This window comes from Protobothrops mucrosquamatus, unplaced genomic scaffold (genome assembly GCF_001527695.2).
Source record: "Protobothrops mucrosquamatus isolate PMUCROS unplaced genomic scaffold, P.Mucros_1.0 scaffold5567, whole genome shotgun sequence".
NCBI classification, from domain to species: Eukaryota; Metazoa; Chordata; class Lepidosauria; order Squamata; family Viperidae; genus Protobothrops; species Protobothrops mucrosquamatus.
In genome coordinates, this window is record NW_015391422.1 from 16894 (window position 1) to 28542 (window position 11649).

Sequence of the window (11649 nt, forward strand, 5' to 3'; positions counted from 1 at the left end):
GTTCCCAGGATGCTTCAACTGTCCTAAGTACACGCCTGTTGACAAGTGCCTGAATTTGGATCTCATCATCATGGGGATGCTATGACGGTCGTAAGGGCAGGAACCTAGTCACTTGTTTCAGGGCTATGCCAACAGCTAGCTAGGGACACTGATGTGTGGATCCTCTGGTTATTTTCCATTCTTTTTTCTTTTCTTTTCCACTCCTCAGATCACCAGAGCGGGGAAGACGTTTATTGCAGCTCTTTAGTGAAGATATTGTGCCAAACCCCAACCCCAGTCACTGTGGGCTTCTGTTCACCATACAAAATACGCCTTCGCTTTCTACTGGACAAGATTCAACGTCAGTCCCACCCTGAGAGAATCAATGGGGAAGAATTTCAGTAGACCCGTCCTCAGTAGAAGGGGTCTTCCCAGTGGTGGGATTCAGCCAGTTCGCACCGGTTCAGCAGAACCGGTAGCTAAATTTTGTTGAGTTTGGAGAACCAGTTGAATACACACTGCTTCCGAAAGTCCAGTCTAGGCCTCAGAGACCTGGAGGAGGCCTCCCAGGCCTAGAACGGCACGTCAGAAGTGCATGGATGCCACTTCCGGAAGTCTGTTCTAGGCCTCGGAGGCCTGGAAGAGGCCTCCCAGGCCTAGAATGGCCAGCTGACAGTGCATGGATGCCACTTCCGGAAGTCCGTTCTAGGCCTTGGAGGCTCAGGCCTGCATCCAATAAGATAACTAGTTGTTCGGGTATTTGAATCCCACCACTGGTACTTCCTCTATCCATGGGTCTCTGGGGAGAGAGGAAGTGACCTTATAGGAGTCAGCACGCCATCACAAAACTGGTATCATTGGCGTCAGAAAATAACATCATCAGTGCTAGAAGGAGTTGGGGTTTATAGAGGGGAGGAGGAGGGGTAAAAGAGGAGGAGGAGGAGGAGGACTGTTGGGTCCTTGGTGCTCTCTGAGCTTGGTATTTTCTTGCAGATGTTTTATTACCCAGATAACATCATCTGATGATGTAACTTAATTGACTTACAAAACTTTTGCAAGAAAACCACCAAGCTCAGAGTGCACCATGGAGCCCACATTTCAATCCTGAGCTACAAAGATTCTCTTCTATAGATAGGAGGTCTTTGAGAACTTGGCAGGTCTTCTGTTGACCCCTTCTGAACTGATTTTTGCAGAAAGTATAAAAGAATCCATCCAAAAGGAAGAAAAAGAATTCAGCAGGACTCGTGAGAGGTCCCAAGTCCCCAAAGGAATAAACTACCTGATCCTCCTCTGGTACATCATCTTCTACCAACCAGTCATCACCGAGAAGCACCACAAAAGAAAAAACTTCAACTTCGTCTTCATACAGTTCAGCGCCTGGGAGTATGCATGCAGCAACCAGTTGTGGGCTGGGTTGATCACCACCCTGTGTGACCATATCCGCAAGCACTTCGGTCCCCTTCCCCTGAGTTTCTACCAAGTGGTAGGAAGCAATCCAGAATTAGACTTACAAGCCAACCAAGAGTGGAGGCTTAAAAAGAAAACGTGCTGCATGGCAGTAGAACTCCTGCTGATTGTCTTCCTAACTGTTGCAGGCCTGGCTACTGTCTTCTTCCTTGTGCCAGATATAAGGAATGGCACATTCTTGAAGTACCTTGGTAGCAGCATTGCTGCCATTTTGGGCTCAGGGTTCATCATAGCCATCGCTCCTGTCATCAAGAACTTGATCATCACCCAGAAGAAGAAGATCGAGAGCATGACCAGCGATGAGAAGTTCACCAAAAATTTAGGTTTCAGGAGTGCAATGAAGAGAGAGATTGAGGTCCTCACCAACTTTATACGCTACATGGAGATCTTTGACCGTCAGCACTTGAAGATTGTTATTGAGATCACATCTTTAGATATATGCTACCCTGATCAGGTGGTCGGGGTGTTGAATGCCATCCACACGCTCCTTTCCGATAAGGATTCTCCCTTCATCTTCATCCTGGTGGTTGATCCCTGCATCATCGTTTCTTGCTTGGAGCAGGCTAGCAGCATGAAGGGAATGGCGGACAACGGCTATCTGTACCTCAACCGCATGGTGACCCTTCCGTTCTCCATACCAGAAATCGCCATCTTCTCCAAAATGCAGAGTTTGCAGCACACCTTGGAGAGTCTGGAAGTTCTGATCACTACAAAGAACCTGGAAGTGAGCAAAGATTTAGAGAGTCAAAAGCAGATCGATGCACTGGCATCCAAGTACATCCGTGAAGCTTTCCAATACTTGCAAGATGAAAAGGATTGTCTCTACCATTATGTCCCAAATAACATTACCCAGATGCGGAGGATTGGCAACACCATCATTCTTATGATCAGGTTGATGGCTCAACAGCACCTGCTGAGGAATAACCACTGTGCCCGGAATGTGGTCGGTTGGGTACTGTTGGCCAATGAGTGGCCGTGTTGCTTGAGTTGGATCCTCCAGTGCATGGAAGACAAGCAGCAGTGTCAACCGCCCAATGGTTATGAGAAGACGTTGATGTGGGACGTCTTCAAGGACACTCGTTCTGAGCTGTTCTCCAAGCAAAAAGAACTCAAGAATATCATGGCCTTGGATGACGACCCTGAACTTTTTGAAAGATTCTTGTCCGTTGATTTTCGCTTCACCGTACAAGAAGGCAATAAATTCCTGAAGTATACTGTCAACTTAGACTGTTCCATAAAACGTAAGATGGGACAGCTGCGGGCTCTGGGTATTCTGGAGAAGAACTACAGCAAAGGTGGAGCAAATTCAGAGAAGAGGGCTTAGGGATCATGGATTCCATGTGCACTTCCTGGAAATCCTGGGGTGAAAGAAATTTAGCAGGGTTTCATTCGCTGGGAAGATGGGAGCAAGAAAGACAGAAAGCTGTACAGATCAGGGGTGGCAACTATGGCTCCTGAACCACCTCTGGACTTCAACTCCCAGAATTCCTGAGACACCTGGCTCAAGAATTCTGGGAGTTGAAGTCCATAGATTGTAAATGTCTATGGGGATTCATGGTTGTCCCTAAGGTGCTTTTCCAAAAGGCAGCTGGCCTTTCTTTTATATATATACGAAATTTATATATATATCTACGAAAGCAGACACACACACACACACACACACACACATATATATATAATTAGTTTTTATAGGATTAGGAATAGGGTAGGGTCGAGGTTGGGATTGGGGTTAGGGTTAGGATTTTTTAAAGTAACATTCTTAATATTTAGCAAAGCATGTTGTCTGGGTACATGTATTTAAAAAGAAAAAAAACAATGAGGTAACTAATTATCATGAATAATGTTAATTAATCGCTCGATAGTTTTCTTCTTACTAGTATATATTAAATGTTACATATCACATTCCTTTCTCTCTAACTTGTTTTTCTAGCCATTGATAAAAGTTATCCCATGTTTTAAAATACACTGAGTCTTCTTTCTCTTTTATCTTTAAAGTCAATCTATCCATTTCTGCACACTCTAAAAGTTTCTTAATTAATTCTTCTTCAGTTGGTAAATTTTTATTTTTCCAATGTTGGGCAAATATAATTCTTGCTGCAGTTAGTACATGTAAAATTAAATATATACAGTCTTTATCATAATTTGCTCCTATTATTCCTAATAAAAATAATTCTGGCTTAAAGTCTGTTTTTTAGTCATTTTCTCCAACCATAAATGTATCTTGGACCAACATCTTTTAGCTTTAGGGCATGTCCACCAGATATGGTAATAAGTACCTGGTTTTTGTTTGCATTCCCAACACTTGTGTGAAGTATTTTTAAACATTTTTGCTAATCTCACTGGTGTTAAATGTCATCTGTAAAACATTTTATATACGGTAAGTTTTCTTTATATATGCCACTGCTTTCGTTAATTTGGCATTTCTTTCTTTTGCCGGTTTTCTAATTCTATATTATGTCCAAAATTCTTCTGCCAACTATGGCTCCTGTACTACCTGTGATCCCCTTTTGCGACATTCTTTGTCAAAGCAGAAGACAGATTCAGGAGCTGAAGTCCACGTGTCTTAAAGGGACCTTGGTTAAAAAAACACAGTTTTGCAGCCTCCAACATCGGCCTTACTTTCAGACCCCTGAAATATGGTGGGTCTTTTTTTCTGCATAAACATTCTTAGATTGATCACTTTTAGTCAGGTATTCACATCTGGATAAGGTACCTGCTTGTGGCCTGACCATTAGTAATCCTTCTAATAAACCATCTGGTTTATTAGAAGGTTATTTGCGGGAGATGATGATGATGATAATAATAAAAATTAATAATAATAATAATAATAATAATAATAATAGTAATGAGAAATAACTTAGAAATAATTAGCTGTTATTGGCACAGCGCCTCTGACCTTAATAAGAGTTTCAATAAATAATAGTTCTTATTTAACAAATAAGCAACCTTTCAGCATAGTTCAGATCTGTCATTAGCAGTCGTAAGTTGTGATTGGGATGAAAATAAATACATAAATTCTTTCGTACAGATTTTATTCTGGTAATAATGACATCTCAGAGATGACTGAATTTTAATTCCTGTCATCTCTGGACCACCGTAGCCTTAATCTTTATTTTAAGTACTTATCTTAGAAACTGATCAGGCTATTTCCCAGATGGGGAGGAATGATTGCATCAAAACAATCAATGCAATTCAGTTACATGTTAGAATACGGTGCTACAGGTAGTCCTTGGCTTATAACTGTCCGGTTAGCGACCGTTTGAACTTACAGCAACCCTGAAAAAGGGACTTGCAATCAGTCCTTACTCTTACAACTGTGGCAGCAGCATCCGTTTCGTAATCAAAATTTGGGTGCTTGCCAACCAGCACCTGTTTATGACCGTTGCAGTGTCCCTGGGGTCAAGCGATCACCCTTTGCAAACTTCCAGCCAGCTTCAGACAAGCCAAGTCGATGGGGGCGATGCCAGATTCAACTAATGACCATTTGATTTCCTGAGGCTCCATAGTGGTTCGCTTAACAACCCTGGTGAAAAGGTCATAAAACTGAGCACACCTAAGTTAACAACCTCGTTTGGCAACAGAAATTCTGATCCCCATTTTGATTGTAATTTAAGGACTCCTGGTGTAAGCAAACTTTTTCTGTCACTGGAAGAGAATGCCACGTAAGAACAGAAAAGGGGGGGGAAGGAAATTTGGTATTTCGTTAGAACATCATCAGAATTAAGCCCACAGCCCATGGCTCAATGTCCAGGCCACACCCCCTGCATCTGATCCTCTTTCTCAATACGGTGGCTGAAATATTTTCTCATCTCAATTAGCAACCTATCAGAAACAAATGAGGTTCTCATTCGTCACACCTTTGGGCTTTTATATTGTTGGTCTTTTTTCTCCAACTTTAAAGAGAACTTGGGGCCAGCCGTGAAGGTCAGTAGAATTTGGAGCTTCAAGAACCAAAATTATACCTCTCCTCAGTCTTTCTTTCTTTCTTTCTTTCTTTCTTTCTTTCTTTTCTTTCTTTCGTTCTTTCATTTTCTCTCTCTCTCTCTCTCTCCACTCAATGGACTCAGTTTTTCTAACCTAAAACCTGGAAAAAGAAAAAGGCAGAGAGAGAAAAACCCTGCTACAATGCATATATTCCAGATGTGGCTTGATATCTATATTCTGTTCATCTATTCTCATTAGAAGCTTACCTGTCCCAGGTAACCAGGTTGAATCACCTGTCTGCTTTATCGCCTTCTGGCAGGCTCCACCTTGCCTGGGAAATCAGGTTGATGGTCCACCAACTCCAGAGCTGATGAGTTACTCTGACGAGGAAGCTGCTCAGGTGCTCCATGCGGAGGAGTACCACGGAGCGGGGAGCCTGTCCTCAAACCAGGATTCCCACTTTAGCCATGATGGACGTCATGAAGGTAAGCTCTGCATCTAATTCACAACCGCTGGATTTGGACAAATGGAAGGCAGCAAGGATTTAATCCCATTTCTTCCAACAATCAAATTTAGTACAGGTAGTCCTTGACTTACAACCATTCGTTTAGCAACCATTCAAAGTTACAAGGGCACTTTAAAAAGCGATTTATGAAGATGTTGAGACTCTGGAAAGAGTTCAGAGAAGAGCAACAATGATGATTAGGGGACTGGAGGCTAAAACCTATGAAGAACGGTTGCTGAAATTGGGTATGTCTAGTTTAATGAAGAGAAGGACCAGGGGTGACATGATAGCAGCGTTCCAATATCTCAGGGGCTGCCATAAAGAAGAGAGAGTCAAGCTATTTTCCAAGGCGCCTGAAGGCAGGACAAGAAGCAACGATTGGAAACTAATCAAGGAGAGAAGCAATCTAGAACTAAGGAGAAACTTCCTGACAGTGAGAACAATTAACTAGTGGAAGGATTTGCCTTCAGAAGTCATAGGTACTCCATCACTGGAGGTTTTTAAAGAAGAGATTGGACAACTATTTGTCTGAAATGGTATGGGGTTTCCTGCCCAAGCAGGGGGTCGAACTAGATGACCTCCAAGATCAATCCTTACCAAGGACCTGGGATAGGCAGATGTGGATATTTGAATTGATGGTATTACAGATCTCATCACAGGATGGAAGCTGTTCCCACTAAGGCTGCCTTTTGCAATTGACTGATGGCAATTTTCTCAATGGTCATGATGGTGTCCAAGTGGTGCTCCAGTTGTTTTGGGATTGCACCCAAGGCGCCTATGACTATTGGTACTACCCTTGCTTGCCTTTGCCACAGTCGTTCTATTGCTATTTGTAGGTCTTTGTATTTTATTTATCTTCTCCAGTTATTGTTATTGGTATTGTTGTTATTCTTATGGTTGTTGTTGTTATTGTTATTGGTCCCTCACACTTATCACTAATACAGCATTTGCACAGTGACCTCATCAGAATTTGGGCTCTTGCAACCAGCATATATTTCCGATGGCTGCAATATTCTGGGGTCACGTGATCACCATTTGCAACCATCCCAGCTGACTTCTGATAGGCAAAGTCAATGGGGAGCAGGGGGGATCTGAATTCACTTAACGACCATGTGATTCACCTAACAACCGACTGGTGTAACAAAAGGGCCAAAAAGGTCATAAAAGCAGATGGGACTCATTTAACAACTGCGTTGCTTAGCAATACTAATTTTGGTCCCAGTTGTGAATGTAAGTCAAGGACTACCTGTACATTAAACCTCAATTTGGCCATCCTAAAAGCGTGCCCACATGCCCAGGTGGCAAATGACCATCCCATGACCTCCGGATGCTGCAACCATCGCAAATACATGCCAGGTACCAAGCACCCGAATTTTGATCACGTGACTTTGGTGATGCTGCAGCGGTTGTAAGTACGAGGACTTTAGTGCCGCTGTAACTTTGAACAGTCACTAAACGAATGATTGTGAGGACTACCTGCCCAATAGCCTCTTCATCAACCCATTGAAAGAGAATTCTTTTCATTTGTTGCAAATGTTAGAACCGTTACGCAAACATTTCTTAGGAATTCTTTTAATCTTAAGGGAAAGTTAGGTAACAATTCTAACGTCTGCAACGGTTCCTGTGTGTGGAGGGTGATTAATGTACATTTTCAAAACAGGATTAACAGAAGTTGTTTGCTTCATTAGCATAATATCTTAAATGCTTTCTTTCCTTTCTTCATTAGGTCTTCTCTTACCAGCTTTGCAAGCAGCCATTTTAGAGAGTCTTAAATTGCTATGTTTTGTTTCCTGCATGATTCTTTTAGAATGCACAAATTGGGAGCAAATAATCAGCTCACATTAGTGTCTAATTGTTAAATAACGCTTGGCAATTTTTTTTCATTGCTTTAGATTACTGCAATATGTAAACCAGGCATGTCCAACACGCAGCCCACAGCCACATGTAGCCCTGGACAGCTACTAATATGGCCCAACATGATAATAAAAATATTAAAAATTAAGTTTGTTATTTATATACATTACCTATATTTGATATTTTGTATATGGCCCAAGATAATTCCTCTTCACTCAGTGCAGCGCAGAGAAGCCCAAAGGTTGGTCAACCATGATCTAAACTCCAGATTATGACCGATTCGATTTCCTCAACAACAATTCCCTGTCATTTTTGGAGTCAATTTCTTTAAAAAAATCACAGGCATTTAATTTTCTTGTGAGAAAAAAAAACCATCTGGGGAGAACATTTTTTTAAAAGCAAAGATAATGGTATGGCTTATATTTGGCTTTTTAAGTCTCCTATTGTGTTTTTATTAAAAAAAAAATTTTCACTGAATTTAAAGTCACTTTGTTATTGCATCCTTCTTAGAGTTCAAGTCATCACAAATTTGGTTCATTAGTTCAGAATCTGATGAAATGAAAATGCTGGCGCAAAACAGGGAACTCATAGGTTCCGCTTAAAGACCACCCAATAGTCCTCAATTTACAACCGTAATGGAGCCTGGCAATTAAGGTCATAAGTGATGATAGTTGTATATGGAAAGGAATTGTGAATGTCATCCTGAATTAACCTTGAGTCCAACTCACTTTTATGAGACACACTTTTAAACTGGGTGAAAAAAATCGGTGCTGAGTCAAGTTGTTAACGATTTAGGGACTTTTCCCTCCCTTTTAATGTCTCCACCACTGATTAGATATATAGATGATTTCCAAATATAAACCAAAACACAAAGTTGTCCTAGTGTCGTCATTATAATCCCTAATTGGGTTTATCAATTCATCAGGGCGAATTTATCCCCACTTGAGATTTAAATTTCAGGCTGCAGGTCGGGTGTGGGTTTTCTGAGACACACCCGCCTCCACACAAACATTCCTTACAAGTGGAAAACTATCTGCTAAGGAAGGGGTATTCCTCATGAATCTACATTTCTGGATGCGAGGAAAGGAAACATGGAAAGGAATAATTTGGGTAGTCCTTATGACAAGGGAACACCATTCAAAAAAAGCACAGCTTGTGTAGATAGTTGAAAAATTGCTCCCATGCAGTGGTGGGATTCAAATATGTGAACAACCGGTTCTCTGCGTGGATGCCGCTTCCGGAAGTCCATTCTGGGCCTGGGCAACAAAAAATTAGCTACCGGGTCTGCCGAACTGGTGCGAACTGGCTGAATCCCACCACTGCTTCCATGTTTAAAAATATAAGTTAAAGGGTAAATCCAGATTTTATTAACTAAGAAGCTAACCAAAAGGTTTTATTGAACTGAGTCACAATGAAATCGATCTATGCACATAGACACCACCGTTTAGTGTCCTTTAAAAAAAACTGGGCAGAGGTTCATTCCTCACAGCCGCCATCTTGACTTTTTTGACCATACCGCTGTCATAATAAAACAGAGCAAGACCGGACACATCCGTGAATGTATTGATTAGTGTTATTTTTTTTGGTTGATATTGTGATAAAATATCTATGTTTGTGTTTTTATATGAAAAATTAATAAAAAATTATAAAAAAAGAAAAAAAACAGAGCAAGACTAGACACATTTCAACCTGAAAACCATGTTTTTTGCAGCCCAGAAACCACCTTCAAGGTCACTGATAAAATTTGATTTTCCATCCAGAAAAATGCACCAAAAATAAACGTGGTATCCGAAAGCCTAAAAGCCTTGGTCTGTTTTAACTTGTGTAAATTTAATCCAGTTTCATAGTTATAATTGTCGAATGTTTGTGTGTTTTTATCTTGTTGTAAGCCGCCCAGAGTAGCCTTCAACCACAAAATGGATGGCAAATAAATTTGATAAATCAATCGTAGGATGGTTAACGCTCGGCTCCCTCCAGAAAGGAGAAAAGCACCTGAGGGGGGAAAAAAACACTGAAGAAATCTTAGCTCTGCTCAGACGCATTTACAATAGGATGAGTTACACAAGCTAATTATCCTAATTATTCTCAAATGTCTATTTTTTCTGGCAGATCTTTGGGGAACAAAAAGCCTGTCAGGGATGGTTTTTTTCCTTGTGATCCTTTACGCTAGTAGCATTTTTTTCAACCTCAGCAACTTTAAGATGTGTGGACTTCAGCTCCCAGAATTCCCCAGCCAGCCATGCTGGGAGTGGAAGTCCACCCACCTTAAAGAATGCTGGCTGTGGAATTCTGGGAGTTGAAGTCCACGCTTCATAAATTCGCTGAGGTGAAGAAACACTACTTTAGGCAAGAAGGGATTCCAGGTGGGCCTCAACATACGACGACAATTGAGACCGATTGCTAAGCAAGGCAGTTAAGTGAGTTGCGCTTGATTTTACAAGTGTTTCTGCGGTAGTTTTTAAGCGATTGCAGTTGCAGTTATTAAGTGAATCGTGCGGTCGTTAAGTGAATCCGGCTTCGCCCATTGACTGTGTTTGTCAGAAGCTGGCTGGGAAGGTCACGAATGGCGATCACATGACTCTGGGATGCTGCGACCTTCATAAATACACGCCCGTTGACAAGTGCCTAAATTATAATCACACGATCATGAGGATGCTATGACGGAGATAAGTGTAAGAACCGGTCATAAGTCGCTTTTTTCAGGGTTATAGTAACTAAGTGAGGGTAAGACGTGGACCCCGTGGTTATTCTCCATTCCTTTTTTTTTTTCCTTTTCCACTCCTCAGATCATCTGAGCGAGGATGAGATTTATTGCTCCTGTTTATTGAAGACATTGTGCTATACCCCCACCCCAGTCACTGTGGGCTTCTATTCATCACACAAAGCACGTGTTCACACCCTACTGGACAAAATTGCAGGTCAGTCCCACCCTGAGAAAATCAATGGGAAAGAATCTCAGTAGACCCATCCTCAATAGAAGACTCCTTCCTCTATCCATGGTCTCTGGGGAGAGAGGAATTGACCTAACAGGAGTCAGCATGCCATCACAAAACTGGTATAATTGGCGTCAGAAAGTTACATCATCAGTGCTAGAAGGGATTGGGGTTTATAGAGGGGAGGAGGGGAAGGGGGAAAAGAGAAGGAGGAGGAGGAGGAGGAGGAGGAGGAGGAGGAAGACAACCCGACTCTTTGAGCTTGGTGGCTTTCTTGCAGATGTTTTACTACCCAGATAACAGCATCTGATGATGTTACTTAATTGGGTTATGAAACATTTGCAAGAAAACCACCAAGCTAAGAGAGCACCATGGAGCCTACATTTCAATCCTCAGCTACAAAGATTCTCTTCTATAGATAGGAGGTCTTTGAGAACCTGGCAGATCTTCTGTTGACCTCTTCTGAACTGATTTTTGCAGGATGCATGCTCGAAGAATTCATCCGAAGGGAAAAAGAAGAATACAGGAGGACTCACCAGAGATCCCGAGTCCCCGAAGGAATAAACTACCTGACTCTCCTGTGGTACATCGTCTTCTACCAACCGGTCATCACCGAGGTACACCTCCGAAGAAAAACCATTGAGTTTCTCATCATAAATTTCAGCGCCTGGGAATATGCAGGCAGCAATCAGTTGTGGGCTGGGTTGGTCACCAGCTTGTGTGACCATATTCGCAACCACTTCGGTCCTCTTCCCCTGAGTTTGTACCACGTGGTAGGAAGCAGTCCACAATCCGACTCAGCAGACACCCAAGAGTGGAGACTTAAAAGGAAACCATGCTGCATTGCAGGAGGACTTGTGGTAACTATTTTGCTAGTCAGTGCAAGCCTGGTTACTACCGCCCTCCTTGTGCCAGGAATAAGGGATGGCACATTGTTGAAGTACCTTGGCAGCAGCATGGCTGCCATTTTGGGCTCAGGGTTCATCA

The 11649-nt window shown here is 42.1% G+C and overlaps 2 protein-coding genes across 2 annotated transcripts in view; both read left to right on the top strand.

The window, feature by feature from the left end:
• Positions 1-2770, top strand: part of LOC107299841 (NTPase KAP family P-loop domain-containing protein 1-like) — a 12327-nt gene extending 9557 nt beyond the window's left edge. The window contains exons 2-3 of the mRNA XM_029286885.1: positions 209-340; positions 1173-2770. Of these exons, the coding sequence (XP_029142718.1) occupies positions 209-340; positions 1173-2770 (1730 nt within the window). The remainder of the gene's footprint in view (positions 1-208; positions 341-1172) is intronic.
• Positions 2771-5740: 2970 nt separating this feature from the next.
• The window catches only part of LOC107299842 (NTPase KAP family P-loop domain-containing protein 1-like), a 7591-nt gene continuing 1682 nt past the window's right edge, over positions 5741-11649 (top strand). The window contains exons 1-3 of the mRNA XM_029286886.1: positions 5741-5855; positions 10459-10647; positions 11143-11641. Of these exons, the coding sequence (XP_029142719.1) occupies positions 5741-5855; positions 10459-10647; positions 11143-11641 (803 nt within the window). The remainder of the gene's footprint in view (positions 5856-10458; positions 10648-11142; positions 11642-11649) is intronic.